The sequence below is a fragment of the Castanea sativa genome, chromosome 1, assembly GCF_040712315.1.
Source record: "Castanea sativa cultivar Marrone di Chiusa Pesio chromosome 1, ASM4071231v1".
NCBI lineage: Eukaryota > Viridiplantae > Streptophyta > Magnoliopsida > Fagales > Fagaceae > Castanea > Castanea sativa.
In genome coordinates, this window is record NC_134013.1 from 19,694,110 (window position 1) to 19,710,291 (window position 16,182).

Genomic DNA, 16,182 nt, shown 5'->3' on the forward strand with positions numbered 1-16,182 from the left:
ACAAAAACAACATCCATGCCACTATGGGGTTGGCTATTGATCTAACAGACTAAATCGGGTTGGTAATATGGATTCTTTTTTGCTATTCTATCCTATTCAGACTTGTGCCTTTTTAATTGACATCCTTTTTTACTACTTCTACTAATGTGTTTTTTTTAAGGCTTTCCTCTACCCTTTTTTGTTTCCTACCCTCAAATTTAATAAACCCACCTTTTCTCATTGGTGCATTAATTGCTCTGTGTAGCACATGACCAAACCATAACAAGGGACTCCCTCATCCTTTCATCAATAGGGGACACCTATATCTCTTAGCGAATTTTTGAATCATATCTTCCCTTGTATTTCTACTAATCCATTAACATTTCATACTAATCATATCTTTCCTTGCTTCTTAATAGCCCAACATTCAGTATTATAGAGCATAGTTGGTCTTATAATTGTAAACTTTTCTTTTAACTTGATACATTTTATGACTCCACAATACTCCTACATGTTTCTCCACTTCATCCACCAAATGCTTATCATATGATTCACATCCTCTTCAATCTCTCCATCCTTAAATTATTGATTCAAGACATTGAAAGCAGTCACTCTCTGGTATCTCTTGACCATTAAGTGTTACATTCCCATAATCTTTGTTTTCTACTTTTACGAAATTTATATTTCATATACTCTATATTAGTCCTACTCAGCTGAAAGTGTTTAGATTCTATTGCATCTCTTCAAATTCTAATTTGACATTAACTTTACTTCTAGTTTCATCAACTTAAATTATATCACCTGCAAAAAGCATACACAGGTAATTCATCTTGAATCAATTCAGTGAGCTCTTCCATAATTAGTGCAACAAGTTATGGACTTAATGTTGATTCTTGATGCTTGTTGCAAAATTATAGTGGTAGAAAAACTCACTTGTGATACATCCACTTGTTCTCACACTAAATACTGCTCCATTATAATACATTTCCTTAATCCAGTTAGTATATTTTAGAAGAACTCCTTTTCTAAAACTCACTACATATCTGCTCTAGCTACCCTATCATTCATTATCTTGGTCAATAAAAATCATGTAGAGATCTTTTCAAAGTTCTCTATATTTTTCCATAAGATGTCTAAGTAAGAAAATAGTTTCACATAGATTGTCCTAGCATGAAACCGAATTGATTTCTCAATACTGTTGTTTCATCTTTGATATTGGGTGATTTGCTCTTATGTTGTCTGGGAACCTCAAGATTGCATCACTTTTCTTGTACATGCATTGCAAAATGTTTGCTGGTTTTTATGTTATTTCCTAGCATAATCAATTTATTAATTATATTCTGAAGTGTTTTTCCTAGGGCAAGGTTACCTGGATCATGTTGAAGGAATAAGTTTTCTTAGAGCTTGGATGCAGGAATAACAGTGGATGGTATCTGGTTGGTGGGAAGCTTTGAGTAGCACCAATCTTTCTTTTCAGGCTCCCTCCTTTCAACTGAAGCAGAAGCATTGGGCACTGATAAAAGCAACAGTGTTATGGACACTTTATTTTGATTGAAAAAAGTGCATAAATCAATGCACAATGAGGCTCATGCAATTCCCAGTTTACCCAATTTGCTAGGGTCAATGCCAGAGGCCTATCAACTTGTATCTGTACGCTTCCCTTGTTTTGTACTTTTGTGTGTTTGTGTAAAAAAAAGGCGCATATTTGCAATGTTCTGGCAACCAATTATGAAGTATTGGCTGACATCAACATTTGGATTTTCTGTTTTATTTTCAGTGACACTTTCAGAAAGTATAAATGCATCTGATGGATGTTGAAGAAGCAGTCTCCTTTTGTTCTCTCTCTCCTTCTTTCTTTGCTTGCTTTTAAAATTTTTATTTTCCCAAGAAAGAGATTCCGCATTTCTTGCAATAAGCCAATAACTGGGTAATGTCTCAGGTTCTTTGTTGTGTCTTACTTTTGACTGTCATCATGTTCTATCTTTACCACGACTTGGGCTAAAAAACAGATGCTATCTAACAATGAAAGATATTGCAGAGGATGTAATCGCTTCGGGAGACAAACATCATCAGAAGATAAAAGATTCAGCAATTATGTTAATAGTTGGCTGCCTGGAACCCTGTTGCAGTCAGAGTTTTGCATGCAGATATGGAATCTCGGAATATATGACATTATTGTGAGAGAAGTGTGTTTCTTCCTAGGCATGACTAGGAAGAGTATGTTATCATTGGAGGCAAATTGTCAAAATGCTAAATTTAAGAAATAAATATAACGTAACAAAAGTAGACTGCATCAATAGAAAAAAAAAAAAACAGAGGTTATGTTCGGTAACAATTTTTATTTTTTATTTTTTATTTTTAAAATCTTGTTATGGAGAAAATTAAGAAAAAATAATTTTCTTGTATTTTTAAATAAAAAAACATGTTTGATTAGTTGAAATTAAAAAAAATAAATTTTTGAAGAAAAAAATAGAAAATACTAAAATATGTTGCTATTAGGATTTGAATTCTAATACTAACTTATTAAATAAGACAGATTTATTAAATTAAATGCGTATTTTCAATGACTTTTGAAAATTAGAAACTGAAAACAGTTTTTTGCATGTTTTCAATTTTCTTCACAAATTAAGTTTTAATTTTTTGCTGTTGAGCTACAGTGTACAGTTATTTTTTTGCGTGTGTATTGTAGCTCAAATGTTAAAGAAAAAAAAAAAATATATATATATATATATACACATCAGTTCCTAGCTCAGATTACGTATTAGATACCTGCTGGTTGCCTCTCTTTTTTTTTTTTTTTTTGCTTTTGCTTTCCTGGGCTGTGTGTGATTGTTTTTTTTCTTTTTTCTTTTTTATGAGTATTTTTTTTTGGTTTAACTAGAGGCGACATTCTTGAAAAAATAAAAAACTACAGGCGAGATTGTTTTTTTACTTTTGTTTTTTGGGCATGATTTTTTTTAAATAACTTTTGTTTTTGCTTCCCTTTTGTTTGTAGTTGTTTATTATAGTAGATATATTATTTTACTGTATTATTTATATTATTTTAATGCTAAATTTTAGTTTTTGGCAACACTAATATGATGCTCTAAGCATGCTCGGATCCCGCCCCCGGGGGGGGGGGGGGTGAATGAGTATTTACCCCTAATTTTTAAAACATGTAACAAAATGTTAAAAAAAAAAAAAAACTATTTAGTAAAGTGTCCCTATTTTGAAACTCAATTTTAATAAAATCGAGTTCTATGTAAAACTCGATATCCTTAAAATTGAGTTCTATGAATAGAAATCAACATTAACAATGTCGAGTTTTACTTAAATTTTCAAAAAAATTTAAGTGGCAAGATATGCATAGAACTCGACATTGCTAATGTCGAGTTTCACCTATAACTCGATTATATTAAAATCGAGCTTAAAAAACAGAGGCCTTTTGCTAAATATTTTCAAAATAGAGGCATTTTACTAGATAGTTTTCAAATTAGGGGTAAATACCCATTTTGGCCGATCCTTGGATTCCTCTTAAAATATAGACATGGCTCTGAGTTTTCAAAATGGGACAACAACCCATTGCCATGGATAAGTTAAAGCCTGATTTGTAGGTGGGTTTGGCTTGTTGAAGTTCTCTTACACTGGACATAACATGGGCACGACACGTGTTTGCCTCATATATTTGTCCAATGTATAGGAGGCCTTACCCTTTGTAGATAAACATCTTAGGTGTTAAATGGGCCAAGATAGTCTTTTCACTTTTAACTATAGGCGATTTTTTTTATTTTTTTTACTTTTGTTTTTTGGGCATGATTTTTTTGAAATAACTTTTGTTTTTGCTTCCCTTTTGGTTGTAGTTGTTTATTATAGTAGATATATTATTTTACTATATTATTTATATTATTTTAATGCTAAATTTTACGCTCCGTTTGTTTCAATGGAAAACCTTGTGTAAAAATAGTTTTCCTTGTTTTCCAGTGTTTGGTAGCATAAAAAAAAATGAGTAAAAGGAAAACTATCTTTGGTCAACATAAAAAGTATGACTTATTTTTGGAGATTGTTTTCCATTAAATTTTTTTGGAAAACAACTCTATCTCACAGCAAACTAAATAAGGGAAGTTAGGAGGTTGTTTTTCAACTCATTTAAAGTTGCTACCAAACATTGAAAAATAAGATAGTTTTATAGAAAATACTTTTTAGAAAATAATTCATTTTCTAGAAAACATCATTGTTGAAACAAACGGAGCGTTAGTTTTTGGCACCACTAATATGATGCTCTAAGCATGCTTGGATCCTTGGGGGGGGGGGGGGGGAATGAGTATTTACCCCTAATTTTTAAAACATGTAACAAAATGTTTAAAAAAAAAAAAAAAAACTATTTAGTAAAGTGCCCTGTTTTGAAACTCAATTTTAACAAAATCGAGTTCTGTGTAAAACTTAATATCCTTAAAATTGAGTTCTATGGGTAGAAATCAACATTAACAATGTCGAGTTTTACTTAAATTTTCAAAAAAATTAAAGTGGCAAAATATGCATAGAACTCGACATTGCTAACGTCGAGTTTCACATATAACTCGATTATATTAAAATCGAGCTTAAAAAACAGAGGCCTTTTGCTAAATATTTTCAAAACAGAGGCATTTTACTAGATAGTTTTCAAATTAAGGGTAAATACCCATTTTGGCCGATCCTTGGATTCCTCTTAAAATATAATCATGGCTCTGAGTTTTCAAGTTGGGACAACAACCCATTGCCATGGATAAGTTGAAGCCTGATTTGTAGGTGGGTTTGGCTTGTTGAAGTTCTCTTACACTGGATATAACATGGGCACAACGCGTGTTTACCTAATATTTTGTCCAATGTATAGGAGCACTTGATGGAGGTCTTACCCTTTGTAGATAAACATCTTTGGTGTTAAATGGGCCAAGATAGTCTTTTAACTTTTAACTATAGGCGAGATTTTTTTTTTAACTCTTGTCTTTTGGGCATGATTTTTTTTTTTAAAAATAACTTTTATTTTTGCTTCCCTTTTGGTTGTAGTTGTTTATTATAGTAGATATATTATTTTACTATATTATTTATATTATTTTAATGCTAAATTTTAGTTTTTGGCACCACTAATATGATGCTCTAAGCATGCTCGGATCCTTGGGGGGGGGGGGGGATGAGTATTTACCCCTAATTTTTAAAACATGTAACAAAATGTTTTTTTATAAAAAAAATAAACTATTTAGTAAAGTGTCCCTGTTTTGAAACTCAATTTTAAAAAAATCGAGTTCTGTGTAAAACTCGATATCCTTAAAATTGAGTTCTATGAGTAAAAATCAACATTAACAATGTCGAGTTTTACTTAAATTTTCAAAAAAAATTAAGTGGCAAAATATGTATAGAACTCGACATTGCTAACGTCGACTTTCACCTATAACTCGATTATATTAAAATTGAGCTTAAAAAACAGAGGCCTTTTGCTAAATATTTTCAAAACAGAGGCATTTTACTAGATAGTTTTCAAATTAAGGGTAAATACCCATTTTGGCCGATCCTTGGATTCCTCTTAAAATATAGACATGGCTCTGAGTTTTCAAAATGGGACAACAACCCATTGCCATGTATAAGTTGAAGCCTGATTTGTAGGTGGGTTTGGCTTGTTCAAGTTTTCTTACACTAGACATAACATGGGCACGACGCGTGTTTACCTCATATTTTGTCCAATGTATAGAAGCACTTGATGGAGACCTTACCCTTCGTAGATAAACATTTTTGGTGTTAAATGGACCAAGATAGTCTTTAGGAAGGTTGTTACAAAAAAGCAAAAGATTGCAGTGTTCTCCCTCATAAAATACCGTGAGGGAGCGGTTGCATGGAGTGACTCACTTGCTCTCTCTCTTTGGTTGAATAAAATTCTAAGCTTGCCTTAACATTAAAAGGAATACTCTAACTGAAGCAAAAAATTTATGTGAACAAATTCTAACTATTCTTTAACTTCAAAAGAGTACTTTTGATTAAACAAACCTCTTAAAATTTATGGACGCTCAAAAGTCGGGTTCGGTCTTTTTTAATTTTTAATTTTTAATTTTTTTATAAAATCATTTACCCTAGTTGTGCAAGTATCGGAAAAATTATAAATTGAAAAAAAAAATTCCCAACCAAGTTGGCAAGTGAAGTGTTCTAGAAAAGTTCTAGTTATTTTTCTAAAATTTCATCTACGTCTAAAGAGCATTTGCAAATTCGCATAAGCTGGTAATTTATTTTATTTTATTTTTTTGGTGTGCTTATTTTAGAATAATAACTTACTTTTTCTATTTTATAGTACGTTTTATTAAAATATTAAATTTTCTAGATTTTTTAAAATTGTCTTTCTTTCTTTACAAGCAATAACAACTATTCACTTTTTCCCTTTTAAATAATGTCAAATTGCCAGTATAAATTTACATAATTACTGTAGTTATAAATGAATTTTACATAATTATACATAGATTAATGTGAGAGATTTTAAGAAATTTTTTTTTTTTGAGAAACACACACACACACACACAAACATATAGAGAGGAAATGGATGAGATAATAGAATACACTTACACGCTAACACCAAAACTGCATGCGGCAGTTAGTGTCGCGGAGCAAGTGATAAACCCCTTCTCAATATCACACCTTACCGATGTGGGACGACTCAACAACACTGAGTATATTTTTTTTTTTCGACAAACACAAACACACACACACATATAGGGGAAGGGGATGAGATAAGGGAATACACTCACACGCCAACACCAAAATTGCATACGGCAGAGATTTTAAGAGTTGGTTAGGACAAAATGTGAAGCTTTTTCCTACAAGAATACGTAAGATGGGTTTGGATTGGGCTGAAACGCAGTGCGTTTGCGTTTCAGCCCTTTTTTTTTTTTTTTGCTGGACGTGCACTTGTCACTGTTCATTGGCCATAAATAGTGATTTTAGGCCGATGAACAATGATTTTAGGCGTGAACAGTATTTTTTACGCATTAAAAAATTATTTTACTATAATGTTTTTCAGTTTTCAGCTGTATCCAAATAGACCCGTAGTCGAAATGATTTTGTAAACCTAGAAGAGCTAGAGTGATATGTAGAACACTAGGAAAAGAAATGCAAATTGAGAAGGACATTCCATTCTTCCATTTTAAAAGTCTAAAGCTGAGATACAAAAGCGAGAAGACCAAAGAGTCCAAACAATACAAAACTCACCAAATAAAAATGATATTTGAGTCAAACCTTTTCACATATTTCCAAATTCATTTGACCATTCTGATGTATTTTTATTTTATTTTATAACTATTGTGCAATGCTCGATCTGCTACAAGTATTTCCACTATCATCATTATTAATCCATGATTGGGATTTGTAGGCTCTGGCATATTCCAACAAGAAAAAATGGAATCATTATTACAATATTTTAATTAATGTTGGTGCGAAGAAGGATATTTTGTTGTAAAGAGAAAGGACAGATGATGCCCACTTCATAGTTCATAAGCCATTAATAAAAGCTTCTCAAAGAAAAGGCTTGGCCACGAAGTAATACTTTATGCAATGGAAATGACTTCAATTTTATTCTTTGTATTGTTTAAATTTTAAAACATGATTAATTATTCTTGTGGTTGGTGTCATGTAATGCTGGCCATGTTCTGTTACCCTCATTACGCCACTTGCCCTTTGCCACAGTCCATGCCTACCCTAATGCAGATAGCACCTAATATACATATAACCTTAAAAGTAGTTCAATGAAAATAATTCAAGAATATGAATAAATTAATTTCTTTGATTTGTGCAAGTTTAGGTTTATTCTTTTGTTAGTGCACATTTAACTGTTATTTCCTGTTAGTACTGCCAAAAAGAATGAAGAGGTCATTAATTATTTCGCTTGAAGAATGTATATTTTTCTGTTTTCCATTATAATAACAGATTATGAACGAATAAAAGTCATTGTCATTTTAATATATATATATATATATATATATATATATATATATATATATATATATAAGTTGATGCAAATGATTAAACTTGGAATTATTTTTTTGTTTGTTTGTTTTTGTCTTGAGAAACTAGAATTAAAAATTATTGATTTTGATTGTAAAGACATCATTTGCACCCAAACCCAAAATTCAGGTTGGGATAGGCCCAAAAAGCCCAATACAATGAATTTGTAAAGAGTGGGCTTGAAATCTAGGTTTTAGTGATTTTAAATAACAAAGACAATGGGCTAGCCTACAACATCATGCACATGGGGTAGTTTATATGACAGAAATTGTCCTCGGATGCAAGCCAAAGAGACTGGATTTTATATTTTACTCTGGACTTGGACTAAATCATATTACAATTTTTAATCTCAATGTCTACAATGTTTTCTCTTTCCCTTCTTTGATCCCATTTCCTCATTGTTTCCTCCTCTTTTTATATAATACTTCTTCTTCTCTTCATCCTCCACTTATGGATCAGATTATCAGCTTAGATACCTGTCCCATCAGTTCATCCCTGAAGTCTTTGGAGGTAGCTGTAACCCTGATACTCAGGCATCATTTCCCCATTAATGCGACCAGAGAGGTAGTTGCAAAGCATTCAATGCGGTGGTAACAGATTTACCTTAGATATTTCATAACTCTTCTTCTTATCTCGTGCATCCACCAGGCCTACCCTTACTTATAGGATCTCCTAGAATATCGCCTTTGGACATCGGACAACCCTTTCCTACATCGGCTTTAACTAGCCAAGGACATACTCTTCATTGGACCACCTTCTTGGACAACCTTAATTAGACATCGCCTCTTTATCCATCAGCATTGCCTCTTGGGCTGATATTCCCACATCCTCGGACCATTTAGTGTCCTTGAATTGAGCCTCTAGCCCAACACATATTCTTGGGCCCATTGACCCCACATTGATAATTATATTGTCAATTATAATAATATAATTTGGCAGAGCAAATGGTTATTGTGGGGACCTAAGGACCCGAGGACCCGAGGATCATATGTGAAGCTTAAGGAATAAAAGGTATGATAAGGAGGACAAAAGTCGAAGACCCAAGGGTCTGAGGATGTGGACGTAGGATTACTCGGAGAAATACAAAGGGTAAATCAGGAATGCATTAGAAAGGTATTGGAAATATCTGGATTGAGGGTAGGTAACTGTGAACGCCGCATTGAATGCTCTACACCAAGCTTTCTGGCCGCATTGAATAGGGAGCATCAGCTTTATCTGTTGCATTAATGTGGAGGTGACCTGAACAGTATAAGGCACGGCACGACACCAAAACTTCTTTCCATTACTGACTACAAGGGAATGGACAAATGTCAGCAAATGAGGTTAGCAAGGTGAGAGATGAAGGGATGAGATAGCAAGAGCAAGGAGTATAAATAGGAGAGGAGGAAATGAAAAAAGAGGAGGCCAGTTCTTGGGAGAGAAAAAGTCTGAGAATGTATGGTTGATTTTGGTGAATTCATCGGAACGTTAGAATCTTTGTTGTTTGGTTCCCTCTCTACAAATTCATTGTTTTGGGCCTTGGATTATTGGATCTCTTTTGGGCTGTTGGGCTTGTGCATGATCTTTGGTCCTGGTCTTTACAGTTATATTAATAATAATAAGAGTATTAAATTTTGGTCAAATTGGAGTAATTTTATACAAATATAATGAAATAAAATGTTTTTGTTTGCTTCAATGGAAATGCTTGTGTAAAGATATTTTTCTGTATTTTTAGTGATTCGTAGTAGTCAAAGGAAGAGTATCTTTGGTCAACTTAAAAAATATGACTTATTTATAGAAATTGTTTTTCACTGATTTTTTTATAAATAATTTTATCCCACAATAAGCTAAATAAGAGAAGTTAGAAGATCTTTTTTAACTCATTCAAGATTGCTATGAAACATTAAAAAATGAGATAATTTTACAAAAATACTTTTTGAAAAATGACTTTTTTTTCTAGAAGAAATGAGATTTCAATATAAAATTTTATTAATATTTGAAATACTGGCCGATATTTTTCACGGTGACTAATTTATTTTATTGGTTTAGTGATTTTTAATATTCTTAATGCATCAATAGGTAAACTCAATATATTGCTCGAAACATTTTAGTTTTTTTTTTCCTTCTAAATTTCCACATTAATAGCGATATAATTGATGATCTAAATAATATATTTATAATTATTTAAAAATTCCAAAGATTACTGAATGAGATATCTTATTATTACTTTTGTTGAGAATCCCATAAATGAGGATGTAATCATTCAAATGCAATCATTTGACAAAAAATGTATAGAAAATGACACCCCACCTAAAAAAATTTCACAATCAAATTTTGAATTATGGGAGGTCTTAGTATAATATTTTTTTAGAATAAAATAAAATAATTTTTATTTTGACCCAAGGAAGACTAATAATTTTGCTTGATGGGAGACTATTGTGAAATTTTATTGTGTTAATTGAAGAACTTTTATTGTTTTATAAACTAATAGGATGGGTGATTTCAGCCGCTAATAAATACTAAGGGGAGTTTGGCAGGTATGTTTAAACACATTTTAAACAACATTATATATATTTTCATACATATTTTTACCCACACGTATACTAAAAACACCAAAACAACATAACTTAAACAACCACCAAATACCCCTAAATGTTTAGTGTGTTTTGCATTTTTACCTTAATTTTTTATATTATAAAATTTATATTTCTATAATTAGTGAAACATTAATAAAATGTGTAAGAACCTAGACTAGAAGAAAACAAACTGTTTCTTCCTAGGAGGAGAAAATTATTTATAAAATGAAAAAGAAAAAAAGGCATAATGTTGGACAGCTTCCATGTCTCTTCCCAATTCCAAATGAAATTGTCTCTTGCTTCCTAAGCCAGCCCCAAGAACAACGCGGCTTCTTCACTTAACAATTGAGAAAGTAAAAACAAATAGAACCGCCCCACGCAGAACGCATTCCTCGCCTCATTTCAATTCTCATCGACGGGCGACGGCGACACCTCAGTTCTCCTTCGTCAACCCACCGGGGTAATCATATCATTCCCTCTCAACTATTTGATTCGAAATTCGGATCATACCCAGTACCAGATCCGGGATCTCATGCCTCAGAAACCCATCTTCCTCGGGTTTCTCTTTCTCCTCCTCCTCCTCCTCCTCCTCCTTTGCCATGCGGATCCGAATCCCCCCTGCTCCAAAACCAGCCCCCTCGTGGGCCTCCGATCCGAGTTCAAAATGGTCCAGCACCAGCTCCGCGGCGCCTTAACAATCCTAGACGATTTCTCTTTCCGGGTCTCCCAATTGGACATGCTACCCGGATCCAATGTCCACTGGTGGGGCTCCGTCGCGCCCGACTTCGCCACCCTCACCGCCAACGGCTTCGTCGTTTCGGACCAAACCCTAAACGACACCTACACCAACGCCACCTTCGTCGTGCATTTGAGAAGCAACGTCACCTGGGATCGGATCCAAGTCCTCTCCGTTTGGGACCGCCCCACCGCCTCCGATTTCGGCCACGTCGTCCTCGACGTCCCTGCTGCCGGGTCGCCGCCGCCCGACTCGAACCCGAGTTCTCGCAACAATACCGAGCCGACCATGTTCGAGAATTGCAAGGTGTTGAGCGAGAGGTACAGGATTCGGTGGACTTTGAATGCTGACGTGGACTCCATCGATATCGGGTTGGAAGCGGCGACCGTGATCACGGACTACATGGCTTTCGGGTGGGCCAACCCGAACTCGACCTCGCAGCCCATGATCAAATCCGACGTGGCGGTGGCGGGCTTCAAAGAGGACGGCACGCCGTTTGTGGACGACTATTACATCACGAACTACAGCGAGTGCGTGACCAACAAAGACGGGGTCGTACAAGGCGTTTGCCCCGATACCATTTACGAAGGATCCGACCCGGTTGGCCTCGTCAACAATACCAAGTTGGTTTATGGGCATAGAACTGATGGGGTCTCGTTTATTCGGTATCGGAGACCGTTAAATTCGGTTGATGACAAGTATGATTTGCCGGTGAATCATACTGAGAATTTAACGGTGATTTGGGCAGTTGGGCCTATGAGGCCACCTGATACTTTGAGACCTTACTATCTTCCTCAAAATCATGGTGGGTTTTATGGGCATTTTGTGTTTAATGTATCAGACCCAGTTGATGATTGTTTGGGTCCTTTGAATCCAGAGGATAAGGAAGATCAGGACTTAATTATTGCGGATGCTAATGCTCCGCTCGTGGTTGTGTCCGGTCCTGCATTGCATTACCCGAACCCTCCTAACCCGGCTAAAGTGTTTTACATTAACAAGAAGGAGGCTCCGGTGTTGAGAGTTGAGCGTGGGGTGCCGGTTAAGTTTTCAATTCAAGCTGGACATGATGTTTCTTTTTATATCACTTCGGATTCAATTGGTGGGAATGCTACATTGAGGGGTTTGAATGAGACGATTTATGCAGGGGGGCCGAATGCTGAGGGAGTTCAAGCGAGTCCAATGGAATTAACGTGGGCGCCGGATAGGAATACGCCTGATCAAGTTTACTATCAGTCTTTGTATCAAGAGAAAATGGGGTGGAGAGTGGAGGTGGTTGATGGGGGTCTGCCTGATATGTATAATAATAGTGTTGTTTTGGATGATCAGCAAGTTACATTCTTTTGGACTTTGTCGGAGGAATCAATATCAATTGCAGCTCGTGGCGAGAAGAAAAGTGGTTATCTTGCAATTGGATTTGGTATTGGAATGATAAATAGCTATGCTTATGTGGGTTGGATGGGTGAGGACGGGGTAGGGCGGGTAAACACGTATTGGATTGATGGAAAGGAAGCAGTGAGCGTGCATCCGACTAGTGAGAATTTGACATACGTGAGGTGCAAGTCAGAGGGTGGTATCATCACTCTGGAATTCACACGTCCCTTGAAACCTCTGTCTTGTGGTCATGGTCATGAAAGGCCGGAGTGTAAGAACATTATTGATCCCACAACACCTCTTAAAGTTATTTGGGCAATGGGTGCTAAATGGTCAAATGAGAGTCTTAGTGAGAGAAATATGCATTCTGTCACAAGTAGCAGGCCTATTAGGGTGCAGCTTATGCGTGGTTCTGCAGAGGCAGAAGAGGATTTACGACCAGTATTGGCTGTACATGGGTTTATGATGTTTCTGGCTTGGGGCATTTTGCTTCCTGGTGGAATATTGGCAGCTAGGTACCTAAAGCATGTTAAGGGTGATGGTTGGTACCAGATTCATGTTTACTTGCAGTACTCTGGTTTGGCAATTGTCTTCCTTGGCCTTCTTTTTGCAGTGGCTGAGCTTAGGGGATTCTATGTTAGTTCATTACATGTTAAGCTTGGAATTACAGCAATTGTTTTGGCTTTTGTACAACCAGTGAATGCGTACCTAAGGCCTAAAAAACCAGATAACGGGGAGGAGGTTACCTCGGAAAGGCTTCTTTGGGAGTATGGCCATGTCATTTTGGGCAGATCTGCCATTGTTGCCGGTATTGCAGCACTCGTCAGTGGAATGAAGCATTTAGGAGAAAGATATGGTAGTGAAAATGTTCATGGACTTAATTGGGCTTTAATAGTTTGGTTCTTGGTTGGTGCATTGATAATCGTGTATCTGGAATTCCGTGAAAAACGTCGGAGGAGGGAGAGAATTTTCGGAAGAAGCAATTGGGTGTTGGGTAACCTTGATGAAGATGATTCTCATGATCTTCTAAGCCCAACCGGAACTCTAGCAGAAAAGGAGTCGCAAGAATCTGGAAGAATGGAAGTTCAATTAGAACCTGTGAGCAGATAGATATGTTAGAAAATTACTTTTTGGCATACAGCCACCACTCCGCACCAGTTTTGATATTGTTGTTACTCATACACAGGATAGCCGGCTTGTTCATTTGCATGAAAGGTTTTTGCAGTGTGAGGGGGTTACTCAGTATTCACTATATTTGCTTTCAAACGTTCATCTTGAAGATAATAACCCTGCAACATGTATTTTGTATACTCATACATCTCAACACAGTGGAAGGTTTTATCATTCTCTCTCTCTTTCTCATTAATTGAGAGCAGAGTTTCTTTGCAATGTGGATTAGTTTAGCTTCTGTATGTTAAGATTTAGGGGGTGTCATTTTCACACCTTTGAAAGCTATAGTTTCTTTAGCTAAAATGAAAGTTGTTGTTGCTGTATATTATGAGATGCTAACCAATGATACTTAATGTTTTATAGGCATTGCCATTGCATTCTACTAGAAATTGAAATTTAGTTGATAATAAATGGTATTCCTGTAGGTCAAGCTTCTGTATGTTTTTTGGTTTTGGTTGCTACTGTTGCCACAAGAGAATTTTTTTTATTATTTGTTGCAAGTGTAATAAGACTAGAGATAATATCCCCTCCAATTGAATCCTCCAATTTTTAGTTAGATGTACGACCTGTGGCATTTACAATATTTGCCATCAGGGAATATGTATGTGCTCCTGCAGTATTTATTTGGATTTGGCTTGCTTCCAGCGTTCTTCTAGACACAAATGCAACAATGATCCAAACACGAATATGACTTGTGTCTAAAATTGACCATGTGTCAGTCTCATCTTCGTCACGTGTGACTTTCTTATCCGTTTAGTGTACTAGAGTATTGGACATAAGCCTTATCTAATTTATATTGCCTTGTGAATTACTTGGACAGAAATATGAAATTTTTTAGTGGACTTTGGAAGTGATCCCCAGATGGGATGACTTGTTTGTAAGTTAAAATGATGTAATTATCATGGGATCTGGAAAGTTTTCTTATTTTGAAAGAAAAATTTATAAATCGAAGATACAATACCAGAAGATATTTGACTGAGATTTTTTTCCCCATGGTATTCAATTTGACCAAGATTTGATATCCTACTATATATAGAAAAAGAGAGTTTTTGCCTCTATGTTTGTGGTGTAATAAAATGCTTTTAGAGAGGTCAAACAACATAGTATACTAAACTACAGGCTAGAGGCTTAAGGGAGGTCAATAAGTGTGTCATTGCCAGATTCTTCAGCAGAAAGTCAGCGCAGATTGCAGACACTCAAGATTTTGGACTAGATTTCCTTACCTGCTCCAAGTAACTTTTTTCTTTCGCTTTCTTTCACCGATTACTCCTACCCCCTCTCACTTTCAGGGATAATTTAGGGCCTTTGTGTAAGAAATTGCTTCGTGAAAAGTGACTCTTATTGTGCCTTTGTTTGGGAAGCACGGTGGTTTGGAACCCATTTTGCTCATCTGAGACACACTACTTCAAGATCAGCTTGTGAAAACCTGTGGGGTGGTCTAGTTGCTATCCCTTCTTACTATGTAAGTCTTACAACTTCTTAAATTTAGTCCTTTATGTTTCATGCATGATGAGGAATCCATGTATTTTTCTTGTGACATAGACTGAATCATGTGAACAGCAGTGGTCATTTGAATTGAGTATTTGTTGCTTCTCTTTCGGTTTGGATCTGGTTTTAGGACTCATTTAGATATTAGAAGTGTTCCTCTTCTTTATTTTTTCAGAAATCTGAATATTATATTATATCTGTTTACTTTTTTTTTTTTATAAGTAATATAGAAAATATATTGAAAGAAACAGCCCCGTACATAGGAAATGTACGAAAGAGGCAAAAACATCAAGAAGCCAGAGTACAAAAATCAAGCAACACAGGAAGGGAAATACAAGAAAAAGAAGGTAAAACCAAACACTATTCGAGAAGAGTAAAAAAGAAAAAAGACTTAAACTCAAGACTGGACCGTTCACAATTCTCAAAACTTCTCGAATTCTGTTCCCGCCAGATACACCACATCAAACAGTGCGGCACAATCCTCCAAATGACTAAATTACTATGCTGCCTGAAATTGCAAGACCAACTATCCAACAAATCCACTACCCTTCGCGGCATCACCCAGCAAATACCAAACAAGCCAAAGATCATACTCCACATCTCATACGCGAAAGGACAGTGAAGAAGGAGATGATCTACAAATTCCCCACACCCTTTGCTCATAAAACACCACTCAAGAACGACAAAATGCCTCTTCCGAAGATTATCTATGGTTAGAATCTTGCCTAGAGCCGCAGTCCAAGAGAAAAAAGCTACCTGAGGAGGAACCTTCACTTGCCACACTGCTTTCCAAGGGAAGGGGATGCCAGTAGAGGGGGAAAGAGAATGATAATACCCACTCACCTTGAAACCTCGAGTGCAAGCTGGCATCCAACAAAGATTGTCAGC

The 16,182-nt window shown here is 35.7% G+C and overlaps 1 protein-coding gene across 1 annotated transcript; it reads left to right on the plus strand.

Annotated features, from left to right (window-relative positions):
- Nucleotides 1-10,775: 10,775 nt before the first annotated feature.
- LOC142621976 (cytochrome b561, DM13 and DOMON domain-containing protein At5g54830) lies at nucleotides 10,776-14,170 on the plus strand. Its single transcript, XM_075795377.1, has one exon. It carries the CDS (start codon nucleotides 11,062-11,064, stop codon nucleotides 13,744-13,746), a length of 2,685 nt encoding a protein of 894 aa, XP_075651492.1. The 5' UTR covers nucleotides 10,776-11,061; the 3' UTR covers nucleotides 13,747-14,170.
- Nucleotides 14,171-16,182: the final 2,012 nt, after the last annotated feature.